At 35.0% G+C, this 25041-nt stretch overlaps 2 protein-coding genes across 6 annotated transcripts; one reads left to right on the forward strand and one right to left on the reverse strand.

Moving 5' to 3' along the window:
* The first annotated feature begins 538 nt into the window (after nucleotides 1-538).
* LOC107271209 (putative fatty acyl-CoA reductase CG5065) lies at nucleotides 539-4480 on the forward strand. The gene is made up of 4 exons (XM_015746927.2): nucleotides 539-1405; nucleotides 2544-2836; nucleotides 2932-3187; nucleotides 3290-4480. Exons 1-4 carry the CDS (start codon nucleotides 813-815, stop codon nucleotides 3642-3644), a joined length of 1497 nt encoding a protein of 498 aa, XP_015602413.1. The 5' UTR covers nucleotides 539-812; the 3' UTR covers nucleotides 3645-4480.
* Nucleotides 4481-5158: 678 nt separating this feature from the next.
* Nucleotides 5159-21385, reverse strand: LOC107271199 (putative fatty acyl-CoA reductase CG5065). Of its 5 annotated transcripts, none has more exons than XM_015746901.2 (6): nucleotides 21218-21385; nucleotides 10062-10506; nucleotides 9690-9938; nucleotides 8760-9109; nucleotides 8078-8674; nucleotides 5159-7996 (listed from the first exon to the last, which is right to left on the reverse strand). In XM_015746901.2, the coding sequence occupies exons 2-6, from the start codon at nucleotides 10272-10274 to the stop codon at nucleotides 7855-7857; spliced, it is 1551 nt and encodes a 516-aa protein (XP_015602387.1). In that variant the 5' UTR covers nucleotides 10275-10506; nucleotides 21218-21385; the 3' UTR covers nucleotides 5159-7854. The 5 variants fall into 5 exon arrangements, with proteins under 5 accessions (XP_015602387.1, XP_024944591.1, XP_024944586.1 ...); XM_025088823.1 differs by lacking the exon at nucleotides 21218-21385 and adding an exon at nucleotides 12890-12909; XM_025088818.1 differs by lacking the exon at nucleotides 21218-21385 and adding an exon at nucleotides 11184-11202.
* Nucleotides 21386-25041: the final 3656 nt, after the last annotated feature.

The raw sequence follows: 25041 nt of genomic DNA on the forward strand, positions 1-25041 counted from the left end.
AATTTTATTTACGTAAACCATTCTCGACTTTGGACTTATACCTGAAGAACCAGATCAACATATTGTTTCGATGGATAAGTGCAATATATCTTTCATAATACATGCCTGATACGGAATGTTAGATTTATATTCAAATGAAAATATGAATAACAAAATGATAATCTTGTTTACCACAATAAAAATAATTATTCTAGGAATACGTAAACATGGGACAGATCGCACAAAAAATGTCTTAGTCTCAAGTTTATCCATTGGGACTGCTCAGGAATATTCTCGTACGTGCAATGTAAAACCTTCAGATTTATATATTTCCTGCCGTTTTTTTTTTTAATATCTTTGTATAAAATTATTTGGATTCGGTAATTCAAACTAAATTCAATTTCTACGTAGATTTAATATCAGCAGTGTAATTGGATTGGATAAAAATTTGTCGAGCAATAAATCTGTACACAGCGTGCGAGTGGTGATTCTGTTAGTGTGTCCGAGTGGAAAGAAGTCTCAGAAGCTTGAGTGGGGAGAAGATGCATATATAGTTCAAGAAGAAGGAAAAGTTATCAGTGAGTATATTGCGGGATGGTATATTTCACGAAATAAGTATACAATTATTATACATAGTAAGTGCCTCGCAGGGGAATTAAATTGTACTCATTATTGGAAATTGGCAAATTACATTTAAGGACTGAATAAAATTGCGGTACTAAATACAGGTCAGCAAATAAAATAGACGTATCCAGGAGGTATAAAAAAAGAATTACTTGAATTCAGATATATAAATCGTCCGAATTTCATTTGTGAATTATCGACTATAAGCTATGAGTGAAAATTCGGATATCGCAAACTGGTTCGCCGGAAAGTCTGTGTTTATCACAGGAGCAACAGGCTTCTTGGGAAAAGTTCTTATAGAGAAGCTTCTACGTTCCTGTCCAGATGTCGGGCCGATTTACGTCTTGGTACGTAGGAAGAAAGGCTGCGAATCCCATGACAGAATCAAAGAAATCATAGAGTCCAAAATCTTCGACAACGTCAAGAAGACTCAGGGTGACCTTACCACCAGGATCCATGCTATTCCTGGAGACTTGAGTGAACCATATTTGGGCATTTGCCCGAAGGACAGAGAAATACTTGAAAAAACAGTATCCGTCGTATTTCACTCGGCTGCCACTGTAAGATTTACGGAGTGTCTTAGGTTAGCAATAACGGTGAATGTCGCTGCGACAAAAACTCTTATGGAACTATGTTGTGGAATGGAAAAACTCGAGTCTGCTATCCACGTGTCTACCGCTTATGCGAATTGCACTCATGAAATAATTGAGGAACGGATTTACGAACCTCCTGTTGACGCTCAAAAAAGTCTTCAGTGGGTGGATGATTTTGACGATGATATTTTGGACTTCGTTACACCGCGGTAAGTCTTTTTTTTCTTCAAAATTTACTTCATTAAAGTCTATTAATTTTTGTAAGAGGTATGTAAATACCCCCTTTTTTTATAACGTGAATTTATATTTTATGAACGTTGTTCGATCATTAATGAAAATAGTAACAAGTGTTCATATATTAGACAGTCGGTAAAAAATAATTATTTTTCAAGTTCGAAAATTAATTCATTTCATACGAAATTATGAAAGAGAAAACGATGACAAATAAATGTATCTATTATCCTGAGAAAATTGAAACTTACAGGTCAGAAGACATTTTTTTACAGACTTCTTGTCTTGTATAACTTTTATCTTAAAACTTTAGAAGAAAACGTACTAAATAATATCTGGGATTGACTCAGAGAGCGCATGATCGTGACGAAAGTGACAGTAAAGGGGTGTAAGGTGGGCTGTTTGTGTTATGAAATTCGCCAAAATTCATAGTTACGGTTTGTCAATAATTCTTTTTAAAAATGTTTAAATAATTAACGATCAAATAATAATAATATCTGTAAACCGTTTTAGTATTAATTTTTATGGGGAAGAATATATCATTTTCATAAAAATGCTTGTGTCGTCAAACTTATAATTTTAGCCTGATTTTAGGTTTCTGTAAAATCCATACTATTGTAATTAACATTTTCAAGGAAATTATTTAACGAAAATCCTTTAGTAACTTTTAATTATCCTATACAAAAAAAAAACAGTAAAAAGCGGGTTTTTATTGATACGAATAATTTTCTGAAACACTGTGATCGTGAAGTAATTTAGCACTCTCATTTGAGACCCTCGATATATATATATTTTTCAAAAAAATCATCTATCCGGTATTTGGAATAATAAATAATCAGATTTTTGCAAAGCCTTATTAGTAATAACTATCGTTAAAAAAAAAAACGATACGATCGTGTACTTAAAAAAAACGCGGCTGTTCTCAGATTTAACATTGGTCAAAGATTACTTTTTATTTATTGTGTTACGTACAATTTTTGAAAACCACATTCCACCTCCATCCGGATTGTTTTATAACTGTAAAATAAGAAATTACGTTGAGATTGAAATATGGAGGACTATTGCAATTATTAAGTTCCTTCTACAATTTTTTTTATAAATATTTTCTATTTTCAGAATATTAAAAAACCATCCAAATACGTATACCTTCACAAAAGCATTGGGAGAACAGGTTGTTAATGAATATGCAAAAAAATTACCTATAGCCATTGTACGTCCATCGATTGTAACAGCATCTTGGAAAGAACCTGAACCCGGATGGATAGATAGTCCGAATGGACCAGCAGGTCTAATTATATTTGCTAAATATGGCTTTGTCCAGAGTCTACCTCTTAGTAGAAATACAATTGCTGATTTAATTCCAATAGACATCTGTGTTAACCTCATTATTGCTGCTGCTTGGCGGACCGGTACGTGTGGTGTTGTCTTATGTGTATAATTAATTTCCTTATTATGATTAATATTGTACAATTGAATTTTATAATGAATTTTTGACGATGCACAGGAAAAGACCGAAATTATAAAACGGAAATACCGATTTATAACAATGTATCAGGTCCATTTAATCCAATCAGATGGCGCCAGTTCATAGAAGAAATTAATGCTTGTAACTACAGATACGGACTTATTGGTGGCATTTTCAATACAAAGGTCAGCCTGTCTTCGAACCGATTGACACATTTCTTAAGATGGAATATTTTGCAATTTACGTTAGTCAATATATTGGATTTAGTTGCTTGGAGCATATGGAAAAACCCAATGTACGTTTGGTTTGATAAAAATATTTGTATAATTTTTAAACAAGTATAGATCTTTCTTTGTGTAGTTTAATATAATTCTACATTGGTTTTACCTCTTTGCAGATTTCGGAGTGCGCATAGAAAGATCGGTAAATACATGGAGAATGTTGTATATTTTTCTGAAAATGAATGGGACTTCCAGAAAAGCAATGTGGATGATTTATACCAGAGGTTATCACCAACCGATCAAAGAATATTTGATTTTAATGTAAGGAATATAAATTGGAAAGAATATATAAGTCAATATGTATTGGGAATCAAGAAGCATGTAATGAAGGAGAATGAAGAGTCTACACCTGCTATACGAAGAAAAAATAGAATAATCAAAATGATATCCCGCGTTGTTAAGTACAGCGTTCTTATAAGCAGTGGATATTTTGCTTTCAATTATTATAAACTTAGCATGCCTTCTTTCTAGTCTGCCTTTCATTAAAATGGTTTTATTTAAGTTTCTGACAGATAACTAATTATTTGACTTTAATAAGAAGCTGTAAAAACTTTTTTTTAAAACAAGAAGACCTGCTTATGTTATTTTCTTATATTTCTAAAGAATTTCGGTTATAAATAAAAATTCTATATCATAATTCGTAGAAGATTTCAATATAGCTAGTATACCAGCGTAAAGTAATTTGAATATCATAACAAAATTCTTGTTTTATGATTTAACCAGCATATTAAGGATCGGCAGAAATAAAATATGCTCGAAAAACAATGTTTATTTATGTAGAAATACGAATCAAAATGTCAAAGGGTGAACGAAAATCGAATGAAGAATTATTAGTAGAGAGAAACTATTAATAACTGAAATCGTAGATACGACCTTGCATTGTCCGTGGACTTCGACGACTGCCCCCTTTTCCCCCTCTGCCCCACAGTACCAGCGCCGGGGCGTCAGAGCTGCGAACGATCCCAGGGGCCCAGTCCCACGTTTGTTTATTACATATAGTTTTTATTGAAACTATTCAAACTTTACTGACTCATGTGTAAGAAATAATTGTAGAAGATTTGAGTAAACGTTTATAACTCAAATACCTGTCCGATCTTATATTGTTGGTATATTTAATATTTCGGAGAAAGCAATTTAGTTACAATAAAAATGTATGAATAATTTAATAAAAAAAAAAAAAAAGCGTGACATGGGGTACTAAAAGTCATAAATTCTGTTATAGTCAATTTTTCATATAGCTAAAAAAAACTGTTGCCTAAGTAAAAGATTATAACACCTCGTAAAATATATTTCGTTAATTCAGTAAATAAGGCGTCTTTTTATATGTATATGTTGTTAATGAATTATTATATAATTAATTTAAAAAAAAAGTAGTCAAGTAGCGTGTTGGGCACGCACATGACAGGGTTCCGTAGTCATTCTGTACTAGCCATTGGCGAAAGATGAAATCTCCACAAAAGCATACGTGTTCGTGTGACGATTTATAGAAAAAGAAGCCGAAGCCAAAATTGCAGTCAAATTGATTTATTAAATGTAGAAATTGTACATTTATATAAAGGCCAACTTTCAACTTGATTAAACTACTACTGATAACGACTTTGAAAACAAATATGTCGTGACTGAAGGGTTAAAATGAGAAGGTCTAAGGACCTTTTAAATTGCATTTGAGAAAACCTATTAAAAGACACTTCACTGGATGGGGTGAGCAAAAAACTTTCGAGTTCACTTATTAGTTTGCGGGAGGGGAATAAACAAAATTTTTTCTTAAACCTTATCATTTCTGTTTTTGAATCATCGATTTACGTCTGTGTATCAAATTTTATCTTAATCGGTCCATAAATGAGAGAATGGGAGGCCTGTGACGTACAGACATACGGACGAACTAACCGAAACCATAAGGGTTCCTAGATTTCTACGGAACCCTAAAAACAGTCTGTATCGACATTGTAACATACAGTTATGGTGATCCACTAAACGTTAATAAATTTCTGCAATAGTTCATTGTTTTTTAATCTGTTTTATAATAGTACAGTATAATGTTAATTAAATTAATAATATTAAATATTGTTTTGTTGTATGCATCATGTGACCGGATAACATTACAGACGAGACTAGCTGGTGGTGACCTTCGCAGCGCTATCATAACCTCCTTATCCACTTCCGCCTCTTCTTCTTTAGTCTCTCACGCTAAATAATCGTAATTCATCAATTTCTTACTTTTAGTAAGTAATTTGTTAAATCTTTCTTTACGCATTTTTTCTTCCTTATTTCGTTTTTTCTTCATCAATATTCATTTGTTGGCAGCGGTGAACGATAGATGGTAAAACAATGTTTTTCAATTTTTTTGTTAAATAGGGGAAGCCCACTCCGACTTATATAACAAATAGCTTAAGTTTAAATACCCTCCATTTAAAAATGAATCAAGGATTAAACTATTCGCAATTTGAATATCTCAAAGACACTGGCAACGAGCGGCAAATAAATTCGAGTACAATTATCAAAATTCTCTAAAATACGTATGTGCCTTTAAAACGGTAATACCCTATTGTATATTATCATTGGCGCAATGATTCATGCATAATCTTCAAGAATTAAGACAAGGGTATCAAAAGTTAATTCGTATTACAAAACGCTAAATGAGGTATCATCAATAAAACAAGAATATAATTTTCAACAATTTCATTAAATACGGACAATGAATCCTCGAAAACCAGGCGAATCGATCGCTTCTCGTGAAATACTATCACTTTTCCTATTATCGTTTAGAGTTTTTCACGAATTGTACTAATTCTTTTAATTGCGAATCATCGCGCAAACAATGTACAACTTATAAAACGACTGCGTAACGCATTCACCATTATGTCTTGGTAATTGATTTACTGGGAAATACATTTTTGTTCTATTTTATTCAGGAAGTATCACTAGGGACTAGAGTATACCTAGAGAATAGACTATACCTTTTACTCCGCATTAAACCAAAGGACCTGTCGCACGACTGCAAGTCAGCGAACTTAAGTGTATATATATATACCTATACATATATATATTAAAATACACGTATAGGACTCAAATCACGCATGCCACATGGTTTTTGTTTTCTCAAGTTTTCTCATAAGAATCGCTTCGTTCCTTTATTTATATATAATATCCGAGTCTCTTGCATCAATTTGTCAACTTGATACAAAAAGGTTTAACATCTCTGTCTAACGGTTATACCCTTTATGAAAGGTACCGAGACCCCACTTCTCCCCTTAATTCTAAGCAATTTCTCAGTAGAAATGCTTTTGATCGATATCAGAAGTACTCGAGGTATACCACGATAAATATTAAATTTACGACAATTACTTTTCAATTATCATGCAACAGACTCGATATTTCTTTCCTTTACTCTCTAAATTATCATTTAATTGAGACAAAGGCTGCCGCGCTTGATTTCCCATCACGTCCGTTGATAAACAAATGTTATAATTTTAACATAAGCAATAAAATAACAAATTATTAATTATACGTTTCCCAGTTGCCGATGCCTTTAAAATTTTACCAAAGATTAAGACTATACTCCACGATAACAATAAATATGTAAGATACCTTGAGATATTTTTTCCCTTTAAGTGCTTATATCAAGCCAGTGTCATATGCTCAATTGACATTGACTCGAAATATGTACTCTATAATTTGTTTGCGTATTGTATTTATTAACGACTTTAAGCTCGTTACACTATCTGCGACGTCATTACGTTCGCAGAGGTAATGAGAATTTGGGATATAATCTAGTACAGATTAATCCATTTCTAAATATCTGACCTAGGTATCTCACAGCGTAGAAGAGCACAAGAAAAGAATGCCAGATACCGACGAATATAAAAAATGGATGGGTGTCTTATACGATACGTAGACGAACCTTCGTATGATTTAGCGATTGGTATTAGCTAACTCGGGCCCTACGCAACGCGAAGAAGCTTTGAGTCGTATTTAAGCTTCTTCTCGTTAAGACCGTACGTCGTTAATTGTATTAATATCACAAATTCATGTTTCCCGCCACGAATCAAAGTCGCGGTCCATCGACACTCATGTAATATTGAATAATATCAAGATAGGATCTCGATAATTAGAGAAAACGGTCACAAGGAGGTAGCAGGCGCGTTCGTTAATTCATTCCTTGCATTACAATAAGAGAATCCGGATGAAAACTCTGCCGATCGTAGGTAATAATAATAAAAAGCGCCGTTTCTTAATGTATTCGGTGCGATTTTTATTATTGAACTTATTAAACGCGTTCTAATGTAATAACAGTTGCCTTTATAAGGGTGTACAAGTTTACGTCTTTTGAAAGCTTTCTAAAAGAATCAGCCTGCTTATGGCACGATAGGAAGTAACGCTGCAATTCGCCACTTACATGTTAATTGAAACGGATTGCAGGTGTCTCTGCGGCACGCTCGTTCGATTCGATCGGTAGCCGACATTCTTCAAAAGAATTACACACCCCTAGCCATCGCTAATATTTACGAATGAATATAAACATTGAAAAGGCCAACTCATGGGAGTGCAAATAGAGCCTTATCGTCGAGGAGGCTGAGCGGTAAGGTCGAGGGGCGTTCTTTCGCGCCTTTAGATTATGCTCTGAAGTTAGCTTCTGCTTTTTATTACGCGTATTATTATCGTCAACCGGGGTTCTGAGCCGTCAAACAATCATGCGGCACATGCGGAGCACGATAGACAAAAGAGAGAACCAGGCTGATCGCGCTAAGGAGCTGCGCGACAGAAACACACGCAGGACTATTAACAGCGCTCCAAATTGCACCGCCCGGTGCAGCCAGTATAATCTGTAAAGGAAAACGAAGGACCGATAAATATCATTGTTGTCTTACTTATACCATTTATACTATTCACAAAATTTAACTCACTTTGTGATGTGTGAGCGGGCAGCTGGCAGTGTATCCGGGCTTTCCTTGAGGATGAACTGTCGAATTCCCACAATATAATGCTCTAAGTAAGACGGCCAGTCGATCTGCTTCACGTCAAACATGAACGTCTGCCTGTCTTCGGGACTGAGCTCTTCTCCCAACCTTCTAACATTGTCATCCATGAAGTTCCACTGTTGCGTACTGAAGTACTCCAAACACTGAGCTGCCTTTTCCAGCTTTTCTTGAACACGAACCATTATGGGTCGCGTGCCTCTGATGCGCGCAAGTAGATCTAAGATGTGAGCCGGAAGTTTGTGCTGAAACGTTATGCACAATTGATTGAGAATCGTAGAACTTCGGCAGCAGCCACCCGGATACCAGACTGCGTCATTGGCTGGATGTAATCGACTGTATTTGAAAGACAGATCGACGAATTGTTTCCACGTTATAGGATTTTGTTGACCGGTACAGCAGTTATAGACAGTGATACTTTCAGAACGATGAGTCGCTGTCCTCCAGGCAGCGCAGATCATCAAATTGATGACAATGTCAACCGGAACGAGATCAGCGACCTTCTGTTCATGACATAGCATTGTTCTGTAATAGAAGTATTGTGTCATTCATCTACCCCTCACACACGTCACTCCACAAAATCTTTATCAATCGTAGGTTTTTTTCTCACCTGAAGAAACCTTTACCAGCAGCAGCTATTATTCCAGTTGGACCATTCCAATTATCGACCCAACCAGCCACTGGTTCCCTGAATGATGACAGTACGATAGACGGTCTGACTATTGCCACAGGTAAACTACCACTCTCCCTGAGAAGCATCCTCTCGGCCAATGCTTTGGTAAACGTGTATGTATTTGGTCGTCCGGCAATCAATCTAGGTGTCAATTCGTCGACCAAGGCGTCGTCCATCCATTTCGTACAAGCGATCACTTGCTCAGGATCTTGCGGTGCTGGATAGATTTCCTCACCCACATCCTTACGATCGCAGTTGCAATAAGCGGTAGAGACATGAATGAGAGCCTGATGACAGAAGAATACAAGTCATTAGACATTATTTATTATTCTACAATGTTTAGAGAGTTCAATAAAAAGACAGCAGCATCGATCATTAGGCCGCATGCATAATTTATCTAAACACTTTCTCGGTGTTCACTGGTTGAACATTAGACACTGATGCAACAGATTTCTGAGGCACTTGAATTTGCATTAGTTACTCAACTTTTCAACGCAACAGCATAACGCGTAAATGACAGTAATACGCCATTGTCACCAGGAAACCATTAATATAAATATTAACCTTGTAACCATGTTTGCTTGACTAATAGGTACAAAGTATATGTCAGATTCTAATGTTAATACACCTTAATATATCGTAGCTATTGACATAGAAGATTGGCAAGCAAGTCAAAGTCCAACTCTTGGATTAAGATTTCAAGGAAGTCGTCCTCAAAGGTATTTTTTGTGTTATTCATTAGGACGTAATCGCAAAGTTTTCGACCACATGTAAAATCATCGGCACTTCTACGTGGAAACACGTACTAATGTTTTATGTATATGCTGAATTATTATAACGTCCTAGCACGTATTCTTAAGAGTTTACCTCAAGGTTGTGCATGCGATGGCACAGCTCGACAAGGCGCTTAGTTCCAAGCATGTTGATGGTTACAGATAGTTTTAAGGCCTCGTCGAATTTGACGGTAGCTGCTGAATGAAACACCACCGAAACATATCGAATCAGCGTTTCCTGATCGATTTCCGAGATACCCAATTCAGATTCCGTTACGTCGCCGGCTACGGGTATTATTTTCGTCAGCTCCAAAGGACAGTCCCGGCGCAGTTTCTCGAACAGCTATTGAATATGATTAAAAGGGCAATCAATACAGGATTAGAAAAACAATCAAGAACGATACGTAAGAGAATGAAAAATGAAATTAAAGACACAAGAGAAAAGTAATAAAAATTGTTAACCTACCGGCCCATTCAAAAGTTCCTGTAACCTTTGCTGAACATCCTGTCCCCTCTTCGGCCTTATTAGCAAATAAATATTCTTTATCCCAGGACAGGATCTTAGCAGCTTCTCCACGAGGACCTTCCCCATAAATCCTGTACCACCGGTGATGAAGATCGAGCGATCTCGATAGAAATCTTTGACTGAAGTATAGTCGCCGCTTGTCATTGTGGCCATCTCCCTGAGTGACTAGATTATTAAATACGTTACGACAGAACGCTTCGAAGAAAACGGAAGAGAGCGTGCGTGGAGACGAAAACTCGTAAAGATTTTTTTTTTCTTTCTTTCAAAGACGAAGACTCCTCTTGATGTGCGTTGAAGACTGCTTCTCGTTTTTGTTCTTTCTGGATTCTCCAAGTGGACTCATGGATACGTCTAGACTCATTGCGCGCAAATGAAATCGCTCTTCCTGCAACAGACAAAAGTCAACAAAATTAAAATTTAAAAACAAATACAGAATTACTCGCGGTCATCGATGGCAGATAAAATTATTTCAACGCTTTTATTTTGGCGACAATAAAATTTTGGAAAATTCACAATAAAATTTAATTTACAAATATACACCTTTCCGAACGCGACTATTTATTTTTACATTTTTTTCTTTTATCAAAATGTCAAATAATGTATCACCGACGAAATACTCGCTTGTCTATATATTTGTATATTACGAATTTATTTTCTGAATGGAAATAGTTGCACATGTTTCGTTTATAGTTGGATATTAATTACAGCCACGTCATCAATGATTAATTCGCCAACGTAACGGATAACGTACACCTTATACTTACGCTTGTATACTTTTACATGAAACTACAATGCAACGATACTCGATAATTTTTACACGTGTCAAGAATAATTATTAAAAAATACAAAAAAAAACACACTTCTGTCCAAATCTTTATAAAAGCGCAATATCAAGGAAACAAAATTTCTTAAAATGATACGAAAGCGATTTTTAAAGAATGACTAGTCTGCCTATTCTCATTCATAATATTCATCAGCCAGTAACACTTTAATGACCAAACGAGAGAGCCGAAAAAAAAGAAGTGCCAAAACCGATAGTCTAAACGTGCCTAAGTACCTTACCACAAGTGTCTGAATAGTTGGGAATATAGAGCCCGTGTAGTCGCATATGCACGGTATCGGTAAAAAGTACGTGATAAGGCTAAGATAACACAGACCATCTCCATTCTGATAAATAATCATTTAGACTCTTCCTCGAATCTTCTGCGATAGCACGATTCGATTAAAGACTATAAATATTCATACTACTGTGTATGTACATTGATCATCGCATCTGTTACACGTAGAATTGAATCCTATAATAAAAAAAAAAGACACGAAAAAAATATCCTGGACAAAATATCGTAACATAGCTCACAAGATAGCGTTAACTTGATAAGAATGCAGTGTAATTTGCTTAGACTTTTGACTGTTTGACAAAAATTCAAAGACGTTCTAAACCATTGTAACGACAGTTTGGCGATTCTCTGTGGTTGAATGGTAGACAAATTTGATAACCGATAAAACAGTTTAATCAATTTTTTCAAAATTATATAAAAAAAAAATTATAAGACTCTTTAGATTGCGTGGGGAGACAGTTACCGTTCTGACTCACTTTAGCGTTCTAACAGTCAATACAGTTACGGCTGCTCAATAGTTTTTAATCTTGATCAGAACACTCCAGTGGTTCGTCTATCGAGGCAAAGAAGCCGATGACACAGTAAATATGGTCGGTCATGAGGATTTAACTAGACGGATAAAGGTCACTGATCTCAGCAAGGCAACGCTGTAAGTAGTTATACCGCGTAATGGATCAATAAAATTTCGCAAAGATAACTTATCAGTTTGACTTTTAAGAATTTTGGTAAAGTTGATTAATTGCAAATAGATTACCGGTTCGTCGATGACGCATGCGTGCGACGCGTCGGTCTATAGTGTAACTGGATTTTATGACAATGGTACAAGAGGGAGAGAGAGAGAGAGATAGACAAAAACGTGATTCGGTAGCACTATGATTTTTGTTACTTCGAATTAGCGACACCTCGCAGTACGGTACCTAGTGCGATAAGTTCCCGGTCGCGATAAAATTATCGCCTGTATTACGATAACCAGTGAGATATGCTTCGTGTAATACGAGCAGCTTAAACGGAACCTGAAATGAAGATAAGCAGTTAAGTGTACGTTAAAGTCACCGTTTCAAGACGGCAAGATAAAGAAAGACACGAAAATACGAAAAAAAGAGAATTACAAGTCCCGTGGAAAGATCCTAACCTCAAATTCCGTAACTGTAAATAACGTATACATCGTGCACGGAGAAAAGAATTCGGCTGACAACAAGAGAGACTATCGATTTCTTTTTGTCTCATAGTCCGAAAGAGTCTGTCGAAGTTGAAATCGGAACAGCTACAGTATCTTGCGATATTGTTCCTTGGAATTTTCAATCGTAAAATGGTGGATCATGGGAAAGGATTGTTTCTCCGATAGTAATTTCAATTTTTAATTTACCGCTACCGTTATTAAAGTACGTTATGGATTTTTAATTGTCTTTTAAAATTTCATTCGGCAATGGCACGACTCTTGGCTGTCACAGTCTTATGATATCTCTACATATCGACATTATTTTCTTCGAATTTTCACTGTGTCCTCGTTAGCTCGTACAATCGTACCACGTTAACCACCGATGACAAAGTTTTCATTGTGGAACGAGCCCAAGCTCGAAGATGAGGATGGAATAGCAAATGACGTACGATACCACCGGTATAATTATATGAGGTAACCTAAAAGCGTACTTGGATTAAAGAAAGATGGCCAGCCGGTGGGAAACGGATGACGATGGAATTGTAGGTCAGCGTCCCGGCCTCGCGGTCACGAAGCCAGTGCACCGCTCCGCGAGGAACGAGGGAAGAGGAACCGACCCCGTTACACGAAAACCCGTTATGCGACGAGCACCGACTCTCTTGAGTCTCGAACAGACTATGAGACCTCCGTGTCGATAGGAACGTTTCTATATACATATATATATTATCTTAAAGAATTTATAAATCACTTTAACTATAAGTGAGGCGTAGGTTTAGTAATTTTACAGAATTTTACATTGATATTTTTTCAAGGCAAACCAGTAGACCGATATTATTTATAATTAAAGATAATGCCATGTGTGATTAATCATTAAGTATTTTAATGATACGATTCGCGTCTGTATGACTAATTCGATATATTTTCATAAGGAGAATCAAATTATAATTCTTTTTCGTGCTGACTGTTCGAACGGTATTATCTTGGCGCATTGCGTGTCTTGAAAAATGCACGTTAGTATTACGTGGTACCGGACCGTGTAACGTTAAAGCCAGTGTCCCCGATACTCAGTATAATTTAGATATTCAAAAGTGCATAACCCAGATACGAAGAAAGGATCGAACTATTCTCAATGGCTGTTCGTGCTTCAGATAAGGTCAATGAACCTTCATTTTTCAAAGCCCTTCGTTATACCTTCCCTCGATCCAGTGTACCCCGGTAATCAAATCTAAGCGTGATACAACAACAACAATACGATGAATTGTTTTTAACGCGAAAACAAATTATCAGGTACGTTTAAATAACATAACCTACAAAATAAGATTCCGCGCATATCGCGTCATCGCCTAGAAATCCAATGAGTGAAAACGACTCGAGAACCAATAAAACTGACCACGCGTACGTCAATGAAATCCAGATACCGATTTCACAATTTGTTCGTGTAAACAGATTAAAATAATTAAAGGAAAAAGACGGAACATATAGCCTGTACGAATACTGTTTCAGTTTCCTGGCGGAAGTAATTCAGAAGAACGGATTGAACCGTTCCCAGGCGGCTGAGACTGGTTTGATCGTGGGTACTTTGGAAGCAGCAGTATGTGAGCGAAGGACAAGTAGTACGAACGCGTGTGAAAAGTTATTAACCCCGGACGAGGTACGACGGCTCGGCTAAGCCTGAATGTATTTATCTAAGCATATGAAAGAGAGAAAGAGAAATTTTTTTAAATAAAATAAATAAATATCTCAATATTCAAAGCAGCAAAATTCTTGACTAACGATGCCTGAGGAAGTATGTCAATCGGACACTTACTGGTGAAAGTCATCATCAACAATTAAAATACGAGCAACTAATCGTCAATTGGAAAAGCAATGTCAATCAGGTGGAACAAAATGGTATAAAGAAAATTATACTACCGGTGAAAATTCTAGCTGAAGTTCATAATAAACGTAAATCGTACAAATGTAAACTGAAGCAGATTTCTGGTGTACGATTATTGGATGGCAATAAATATTTTTTGTAAATTATTTTTTTTTTACAATAATCTCCACGGCTTCAGTCAATTTATTGGGATGAAATAAAGAAGACCCAAAATCTTAGTACACTATACACCCATGTTACAGGTGTGAGATAGAAGATGATAATGAAAACGTAATATGGCAAGACAGTTTTTACATAGCTTGAACTTTCGAAAAGAAATTGTGCCAACAATATATTCGAAGATTACGTTGCGACCTGAGGCTAAATGTGTATTTATATAAACCGTAGTTATTGCCAAATGTATTGAAACGTCTAGTACCTATTGCGCAATACGCTCGAAAGATCCTTTTAATTATCCTACGGAATCTCGGAGTACTACGTAACATTGGGTTTCAAGGGCTTTATAAAAATATCACGTAGCTTGAAAAGTGCGTAGAATGTTACGAAAAAAAAAAATAAAAACAAAATGGATAAACGAACGGTAAGATTTATCGAAACAAATACATATTTAGAGGATTACTTCCGGTGCTTGTTCTCATTTCCGTTGAGTTTCAAGAGAATATCAGACTTACAGCGATAACGCAAGACACAATTACTTAATAGTGTTAATGAACTTTTTTTTTCAAAATATACAAATTTTATCGTAATAAGAACAATAATCCAACCACGAATAAAATCAGGTTATGTTGATATCATATGTAATGTTGACGCAATAATAAAATAAAGCTTTGTAATTGTATGCTGAGCCAGTTTCAGCTTGCACGAGTGAATTTGTCTATATTATGCAAAATCCTGATGAATAATATTAAAATCAATCGTGATATATTCATAGACAAGGACTTCGTCTTATTAATAGCGTAACTTGTTGTCTATTCATAAATACTGTTGAATTAATAAAACTTGCGCCGGGAGGAAATACAAATTGTTGCAAATTACGTTCTAGAAGAACGATTAGCTCTTTGCTATAAAAAATTTGGCATTAGAAATAATCACTTCCCATTCGCTTCTTCGAGTTAATCTTGATGAAATCACAGAGACGCATTAGAGGCTTTGCATTGCTTAAAAGATCAAATAATTTCGGCCGAATTAAAACTTCGAGTCGTAATTTTGTTTCAGTGATACTTTGGTGTTACGATAGTTACAACTGTCAACAAACCGGAAGACGGACGAAGTCAAAATCCTACAACGTTGCTCAAAGTAACAAAGAAAATACAGGACGTGATTCTTGGACTTGGAATATTACTGAAAAAAATGTATGCAAACAATTTGTCGCTTTGCACGTTCGTTCATACTTAAAAATAAGAATCGTTTACCTCGTTACTTGACAAAGTCCTATTTTTGTATTATCATCGTAAAATGAATCTTGTGCTGCGAAAATTTAAATGAAAGATAAATGTTGATATAACGAGCAAGTGAGAAATGTCAATAAAAATGAATTACGATCTTTCTCGAGCGAGCTGACGTTCAGTGCTATTTATTTGTACTTATTTTTGATAAGCTGTCAATTCTTCTTAGATTCTCATTGTGAACGTACGGGTGTTATTATAATAAATAAAATTATATATTTTATGAATATTAGCACTGATGAAAATGTTCTCTTTTCACACAGAACAGACAAATCAATGATCAGTAGCAATGAATAATTTCGATTAATTTTCAAAGCTACCTTCGAATAACATACATTAAAACCTATGTCAAATAATATATTTTCTCGCTTTAATAAATAAAAACGTCTAGAATTCAGTCACTCTGCATACATTGCATATGTAATAATAAATTGAAAATATTTACTGAACTCGCAATGAAGTACTCATTGAGAACTTGTACACGCTGCATATACAGATACGTCAAGTAGTACGGAATTATGGGATAACCCTGGTACGAGAAAACACACTTTATAATCGGAAATTATCTCAGGATAATAGAAAAAAAAAATTTAATCCAAACATTTTTAATGCATTTGACAAGGAAAGTGAATCATTTCTCTAATACATCATACCCTCCAGATATCCATATGAATAGAAGCAAATAAATCCGAATGTTTAATGAAACTTGGAAGATATTTTGCTATACTTTATCATTATCACTATCTAAATGCCTAATACAATTTCAAATTTATATGAAATATTAAAATGTGCATTAAATTATAATTAAAGCTTGACATGCGTTTAATTAAACTTTACCTCGTCCAGTTAAACATATAAAAATGAAACTACCAAGTACTTTGAACAACAACGCACGTCGAAGTAACTCATTGCCGAGGGGTGTGTACAAACAATTGAACACTAAAGGGTCGTAATTTAAAAGCAGCTTAATTCAGGTGTTGAACAATTTTTTCTTTCCCTATAGTTTACTTTCGTTATTACTGTTTGTGCTGAGAAATTTCGTTCACCTCAATTCACGAGCATTCTTTTAAGCAAACCTGGACGCTACTTTACGGTCTTATACTGTTTAAAGTATTCGCGGACAGCGTAGGCGTAACTGCCAGAGTTCATAGAGGAATGACAGGATAAACTGCAATCATTTAATTATACGCTGACTCTACAGAACTTGCAAGTTTCACTGGAATTAAAGGGTAACTGATAGTTGACATTTTTCTTTAGGAGGATATCAGTCGGCAGACCCGTGGAACTCTTTAAATTTTTTAACGATAGTCTAATGGCATTCCGGTGTTTACGGTACATTTGATGATAGTGTAAACGAGTTTAAACGAATACACTTATTTTTGCACGTGAGGGATTAATGTATATTATAACTCTAACTGGTGCATATCGTTCGTCATGTACAGTTAATGTTACCGTATCGTAGGTGCGGTACTACAAATATATTTTATCGGTGACCGCATGCATATCCGATGGGCACGCCACAAATATGGACATCATATGTTTTTGATAATAATAATAAAATTATACTGGCTTTGAAAAATATATCTATTTTCAACATTAGTATCCTACTTCTATTTCTACCTTTAATTCTTATCCGACTGATACGTAGCTTAAAGACATGCTAATTACTTGACCTTGATGCTGTTACCACTTTTACACTATTTTCTTACTACATGTCACTTCGGGATCCGATTGGCGGGACAACTGTTATTTCTTTGTAATAACATCGGATTACTATAATTTTGTATTATACAGTATTCCCACTTTCTGAGAATTAGTTTATCACGGAACTGATTGCTACAATATCAATTTTATCGTTGGCTTGGATAAATATTTTTAAGACATTTTAAATGATTTGACACCTTTTACTATGTCCAGCCATTAAAAAATGCAATAAGAGAAATAACGAGGTAAACTTTAAGCTTCGTTACCAAACTGTTAGTTCTATATATATATATGTGCAAAATTATTAAATTTAATCAATCACAAGTGTTGGAGGTGCTTAGGATAATAAGTGACAACTAAAAAATTTAAGTCAAGATTTCTTATTTTAAAAAATCAATATTCGACAACGTGATGAAATATATTAGGTTTTCTTTTTAAATAAAAATTAAATCTCAAATTTTATCTAGATCATAACATAATCGTTAAATGACACAAATGGCTTCGGCGACACATAAAGTCACTTAATATCATCTACTGGCAAGTAGAAAACGTATGGGAATCCAAGAAACAATAAGGAGTCTGCATGTTTGCAATAAGAAACTATAATGGTATCTCCAATAAGTCCAAGAACCCTTATCAAATAATAACGCTAGTGTAAAGCAACAAATTCTGCTTACCGAATTTCTGCGAACATTTTAACGATGACAATTAATCCAAAAAGCGTTAAGTCGTTGAAAACGTATAGAACGTTCAGAAATAAGAAAATTGAATTAATGACAGATTAACGCGACCAGAACTTGTCTGATTGTGAGACTGGAGCTGCAGACGAAACGTACTGACTGAGCCTGACGGGCCCAATACAGGACCCTTATACCGTCAAATACGATCCAAGATGCCCCTCCACGTTCGCACACACTACCACCGATACTACCAAACCTATTACCGAAGCATCCATAAATGAGCTACAGTCTCCTTGAAGCTCACGTTTTTCGGATGTAATTCCGAAAAGCGCATCCCTCCGAAAAGTATGGTTTTTTGTATTCTCACGTACTTTGACGTGCTGATGACGAATATAATAGTGAAAATACCCGCAAAATTACTTTAAAAAATAAATTGCTATTTTTCAAGAAAGAAAAGTTATTAGTAAAAATTGTAGCTTGTAAAAGATTACAACTTTTATATCCTATGCATTTTTATTATAAAACTATTATTTTTCGAGAGAAATGAGATAATGTTCAGAGAAACAAACATTCGTAGAAAATAATTATTGTAATAAAGAATAATTGTGATTAATAGACTTTGTTGCTATATTATTTCATTGGTTTCAGTACGTAATTACTTAATTACGCACTTTACCATGGGAAAGTTGAAATTCGGATTTTAAAGTGCATTCTTTTTCCTTTTCGTATCTTTTTTGCTTTTTGTATTTTTTATTTTAGATATTTCTTACTTCTTTTATTTTTGAATTAAAAAATATGTTTTTTTATCATTTATATATTTTTGTCGTCACTAATGTTTTTTTGTAACTTTTCATATCAATTTTATAGATATCCTGTAACTTAAACTAAAAATTTAGTTACGCTTTCCGGGATTCTGTAGGTTCTTTAGGTAGGTTAGTTTTTCGCTCATTTAAAATTATCTCATTTTTCTACAAAAATAATAGTTTTATAATAAAAATGCATAGGGCCCATAAGATGTAATTTTTTACAACATACAATTTTTACTTAAAATTTTTTTCTCTAAGATCAATATTTATTGAAAAAATATCATAAACATATTTTTTTTTTCTTTTGCAGGTATCTTTACTATTATATTCGTCATCAGCATATTTTCGGAGGTATGCGCTTTTCGGAACTTTCTCCCGTTTTTGTTTCCTGTTTGGTGGGACGGTACGATAATGAATAAAGAATTCTCAACGACTGATTTACCGAACGTCATTCGAGCAAGCGACATTTTATAAAAATAACACACATATGAGGATTGTTAAAAAAAGATTATGAATATGATAAAAGAAGGGATATAAATAAAAAAAAAAAATTATTTTTCTGAATGACTTTTATATTAAAAAATTATAATTAAAAAGAATGTTTTTTTTTTCTTGTGACATATATATATATATATATATTCTTTTAGTGTGTTCTTTAAAACCGAACTATTTATGCATAATAACTTATATCAGTAGCAGCCTAGATAGTTATTGTATTTCTACGAGAATAAGGTGGAAATTTGTGCAGCTTATTATAAAAAGTGCCCGTTTGTGATGGGGATCTGTGATATAAATAGTAACATGCTAACGTGGCTTTGAAATTAACAGATCTACTAGAGCAGTGATCGGGAAACTCATTAGTCAAAAGAGCCAAATATCAGCAGTACAACGATTAAGCATTTGTGGCAGAGCCGCATTCAAGAGGCCAAAGAGCCGCATGCGGCCCGCGAGCCGCGATTTACAGATCACTGCACGAGAGTATGACACTATAATGTTTCAATAAACTTAGTATGACTCATGAAATACCCCTTCCCTCCCCCTTCTAAATGGTATCAGTAAGTTAAAGAACAATATAAATTGTTCATGACATCAAGTTAACTTTACAAGCATTCGACACTGGTCTGAGAATTATGATAGTAGAAAAAGCACATACGTATTGAACGCCAGTGCATTGTTATACCTGCGTGTCATATGAGGTGAGATTTTGTCTGAGAGAAAATTCAAAAGTCAACTCGTCGTTCTTGTCCTCCATAAACGCGCGGAGACTGGGCATCACGAAAAATACATATGATTAACTATCAAGGGTAGAAAATGAATTTCTTGTAAAGCTATTCATCTGCCAATTCTCCATAAGAGGCTTTCCTAAGTTCAAAGCCCTGAACTAACCCATCTTCCCACAACAGTTTTTGCCCATCGATCTTACCAGAGCGAGAGGAGACGTTATGCATAAATACCGTGAAGCCTGTCTGCACACAACTACACATTGCGTACGAGCCCCCCCCCCCTCATTCATACACATTGGAAGGTTCCCAGAAAGATCAGCCGATGGCTTCCCATAGATTGTATATATTATGTTCTACAAGGGGTCGAGAGTAGAGTAGATATCTTGAAGAGTAGCCACTTTAAAGCACCGCCGATAGATGGTGATAGGGTGGAAGAGAACGAGAGTTTAGTAGAGAAGACAATAAGAAAAGAGAGTTATAGAAAATGATAGAGTACGGAACATAGGCAAGAAAAAAAGAATGAGATACAGGCAAAGTTAAGAAAATATGATGTGTAGTAAAAGAGGCTTAAAGGTAAGGTGTCAAGAATCTCGGACGAGTAGGGGATTTGTAAGGAATTAGTGTCGCATGCGACAAGTTTTGGAAGGGATATCGATGAGCTAATAAAATTATTGAATTATGAAAGTCCGTATACTGATATGGAATGAGTGCGTAAAGACTTATAAGATGAATGACTGCGGGTATCAGTACGTTGGGTAGTAATACAGAAGGGCTGAGATCAGCCGCAGTGGGCGGTGGTGCACTGGCCATTACTAGCAGACTGTTCCTGGACGAGAGCCGCTATGCTAAAAGCTAATGAGCACTTGACAATATGAACCTTTATGTTTACATTTTAGATCATGGCATTCCCATAGAATATTAAATTCCTTTTTTTTTTACTAATTGCACTAGATACGCGATTAATCAGATAGTACGCGATCTTCCATAGGAGATTCTTTTACAGACGGATCGTACAATCAAGACGAACATGTAGGTGCGGCTTGCTCGTACAAAAACGGACCTTGACTCCTGCAATACGAACGTACCTATGATGCTCGACAGACTTTCTTATTCGCACGAAGCTTTCTCAATCTTGCGGCACCGTCGGCATGAAGAGTTTAACACAGAATTCCGAACTTAACGTGATTTTTCCACTTTTCTGCCAGTGCCCGTCGCACGCCAGCCGAGTCCGCCATCTTGGGGCAACTGCCAAATCTCTCCAGGCTCACCAACCCTTTGCATTATTAAGTCCCCAGAGAATCCCTGGATTCTTATCTCGAAGTCCTGCGATATTCGTGGAAATTTCAGAAGCATTTGCACTGCTTTTTTTTTGCTGCGAATCTCACTGCCATTGCGCGAAAGTGCACATTGCACTTATATGTTGAGAATCCTGCTAGAATTCCCCTAGGGGCGTATTTTATTTAGTTTAGTTTCGTATCTTGTACATTGTCCGTATTGTTATTTGTTACATACTGAACTTGTCAGAATATTTAAATAAATCATTTGACTTATTTTCACTTATTTTCAATCCTAAAAATTATTTAAATACATTATCATTTGTGTTACATTTATACAAAATTATTAATGTTACTGCTTCCTGAAGATAAATGCAATGTACGAATTACATTATATATATTCTAGTAAACAATTTTACATGTTACACATTACTGATAGTATTTTTATGTGACAATTATATTGAAAAAAAAAATTCAACAGTTTCTTGTGTTGGTAAAAAAATTAAACCAGTCATATTGATTAATCTATATACAGAGATATCAACTTCTACACTATAATGTGAATTATTTAATTGAGTACGTTTACACGCCGGTCTTAAACCGGTTTGGTTAATACCGATCTAAAGGAATTTGACCAATCCCAAATATTCCTTACAAGTAGAAATTTCTATTATTTGTCTATTGTTTTGGATCATTAGTAACTAAACCGGTTTAAGATCGCTGTGTAAACTTAGTCAATAACTTACTAGGATCTTCATAAATTTCAGATTTTCTAATACTTAATAATACTTCTTGATAACAGTATCTCGAATTTTGCCCGCGGTCGAATGTCATTGGAGCACAACCTAGTGAAGTTTCGCCGTGTGGCACCACTGTTACCTTCGTCCCACACTGATGGCAAAGCGCCACGATTCATTTTTACCTTTACGACTTGCACTCTTGTTTTGACATTGAAAATATACCTTTAAATTTGAATGCGAATCATTAAACTGTGCCAAATATCCTTGTTTCGGAAACTTTTGAATTATTTAACTCTTAGATCAATTGGTCATTGCGATATATCAAGTGCTCTAAAAGGTAGGCAACACGTATACTATAAGCATTGACAATTGGAAAATACTCCTTACTTAATACTAAATACCAATCACGTTTAATGTTCGTAAATTTAAAATATTCCTATTGCAAAAAGTGACTCCTCGATCTGCCTTGAACTTAACATTTTTTGCATGTCTATCCTCAGCTCATACATCTCTGATGTCAGCCAGAGATCACATAAATATGCACATAGGTAATGTAGCTTGAAAAGTAATCAAATATTGAGAAAAATATATTAGCGGAATTTACATGCTCGGCTGTGGTCTCGACATAATTGGAATTTCTCCGAACAAAAATTCGAATGCCAGTGTCCTATTGAAATATTCTAGTTAGGACTGTTGTTACTTTCATATTCAATTTATATAATAATGACATGTCTCATTTAGCTTTCAAGCTGATTTTGAATAATATAACATATTTCAGATAGCAAAATGATATTCTTAGTATGTACTGAGAATGTGATTACGCATATACTGAGCATATACAAGATATACTCGAGATACTTTAGGCATAGTACATTCTGAAGGTATCTTCTGATAGATCCAGAATGTGTACAGCATCCCAGTCTCCGCCTAACTTGTAACAATGTCAAAATATTTTACGGGATATATGTATTTGCATAAGCTAGCCCTTCATTTTCAATAATTCCAATAATTCTACATTTACCTCCGTCAGAGGACTAACACTGGATTGAGGTTGAGTAATTTGAACATACTGTCCATGTTCTAGTTGTATCAGAGAATACTTTCAGAGGGTAGTGAGCAATAATTTAAAACGTACATATGAATATTCTCTGCATATTCTCAGAATGTATATGTACTGGGAACTACTGAAAATGTTTAGCACTTATTTCGAATACTGGAGATAAAATATTCTTGATGGGTAATAAGTACTTATAAATAATGTTCTATTCATGTTTTTGCATCTCGTGAAAAAACTATAATACTATATATGCTAACTGCGTATTTCATTTGATTACGATGGCATTTATCAACTCCTTAAATAATATAAAAAGTGTAGGTATATCTAACCAATTTAATGACTATGTTTTCCCGCGCAGAATTCAGGCAAATGTAACCAACTGCGTGTAAGATTAAGGAATAAAAATACACGGAACGTAAAAGGCAATTCCTGTCTAAGTACCGTGTATGTGATAATATAAATATTAAACCTCTTCGGTGGCATTGACGCAACACTACACGGAATCAAATCATACCCTGTGTAGCATTGACGCAATAGTGCGTCCATCGTTTTTTTCTTTTTCTTGCTATCTTTGAGCACTATTAGTCAAATTCTCCATGCTAACGAAGGGGTTAAACGTCCAGTCCTTGGTAAACGATGGAGCTCAGTAGAATCAAAGAATAGCATAAACTTTATTCGTTGATTTAAATCCTGCGCGTCAATCAATTTAAAGTTGGAAGCACGTATATACCACCTTGCATTCATTATAATGGACAAAAAAATAAAAACATTAAAAGGACATTCCAACGATGTTGTATTTCGTTATCTTTAAAAACATCTAAGTAAAACATTTTTTAATCGAATATCCATAAATCATTGCAGACGTAATTCGGATGTCGTTCGGGTGTTGTGCGTTGTGTAATTAATTATACTATAGTTCATCTCGGCATAAGTGATGTCACATAGACTTGCAGTAAACATTAGAGTACTGTCGTTTCGTCATAATTACCCATTATCTCGGTATTCATGATTCAGTTTCTTTGCGCATCGTTCATCCTAGAAGCTCATTCTTAAATCTCACTACAGGTAGCTTATCGCTGCATACACCAGACACACAGTATCTATGCTTATTACAATAAGATTTATTAGCTTGTGAAATGATTTTTTGTAGTTGTAAATTTCCTCAATGATAAATAGTTTACCGGTACTTTTTTTACAATTAACGTTATTAGGTACCCTGTTTATATAAATAATCGTCGCTATAAGACGTTTTCAAAACAACAGACCTTCAGTACACCGTATCACTCCTTACGTTCTATCAGTACTTCCGTGTTCGATACGTACTTCGTAGTGGACAATTATTCAGCAATAATCGTTCTCGTTTGGACAGGAAGTACCTCATTGACTCTATATATAGATACAGTCATCGTCAAAGAATAGATTCCATTAAAAGAGGTTTATAAATCATTAAGATGATACTTCCTTTGCATCCAGTCGCCATTATTGTTGCTAACATAAGGAAACAAAATCTGCAAATAGATATAATGAATGCCAAGGTCAACGTGAAAGCCTTATATAGACTGAGAAAGCGAATTCTCAAATTTTCGCAATGTCAAATAGGCTTGTTCGATCATAACTTAACTGCACAGTTTTAAACAAGGTAAATGCATTTTTATAGCCTTGTCATTCCTTTATTTGAGGGAATGTGACATTCTACGCTTGCCGATAGGTCATTTTATTTGATCGCAGTATTACTCTATGACTATCGTAGTGTTGCTGTTCCACGAATTTCTACTTCTAAATATATCGATATATGTAGTAGCCTCTTCTGACGTTGGGAAGTATTAGTTATGATTTTT

This window comes from Cephus cinctus, unplaced genomic scaffold, assembly GCF_000341935.2.
Source record: "Cephus cinctus unplaced genomic scaffold, Ccin1 Ccin1_scaffold0080, whole genome shotgun sequence".
Classification (NCBI taxonomy): Eukaryota; Metazoa; Arthropoda; class Insecta; order Hymenoptera; family Cephidae; genus Cephus; species Cephus cinctus.

Coding starts and splice junctions, on each gene's coding strand:
- LOC107271199 (XM_015746901.2), bottom strand. CDS start 10,274: ATGGCCACAATGACAAGCGGCGACTATACTTCAGTCAAAGATTTCTAT. Junction 9,939..10,061: donor AGGAACTTTTGAATGGGCCG/GTAGGTTAACAA, acceptor CATATTCAATAG/CTGTTCGAGAAACTGCGCCG. Junction 8,675..8,759: donor GCTGGTAAAGGTTTCTTCAG/GTGAGAAAAAAA, acceptor CTTCTATTACAG/AACAATGCTATGTCATGAAC.
- LOC107271209 (XM_015746927.2), top strand. CDS start 813: ATGAGTGAAAATTCGGATATCGCAAACTGGTTCGCCGGAAAGTCTGTG. Junction 1,406..2,543: donor TTGGACTTCGTTACACCGCG/GTAAGTCTTTTT, acceptor TTCTATTTTCAG/AATATTAAAAAACCATCCAA. Junction 3,188..3,289: donor AGCATATGGAAAAACCCAAT/GTACGTTTGGTT, acceptor ACCTCTTTGCAG/ATTTCGGAGTGCGCATAGAA.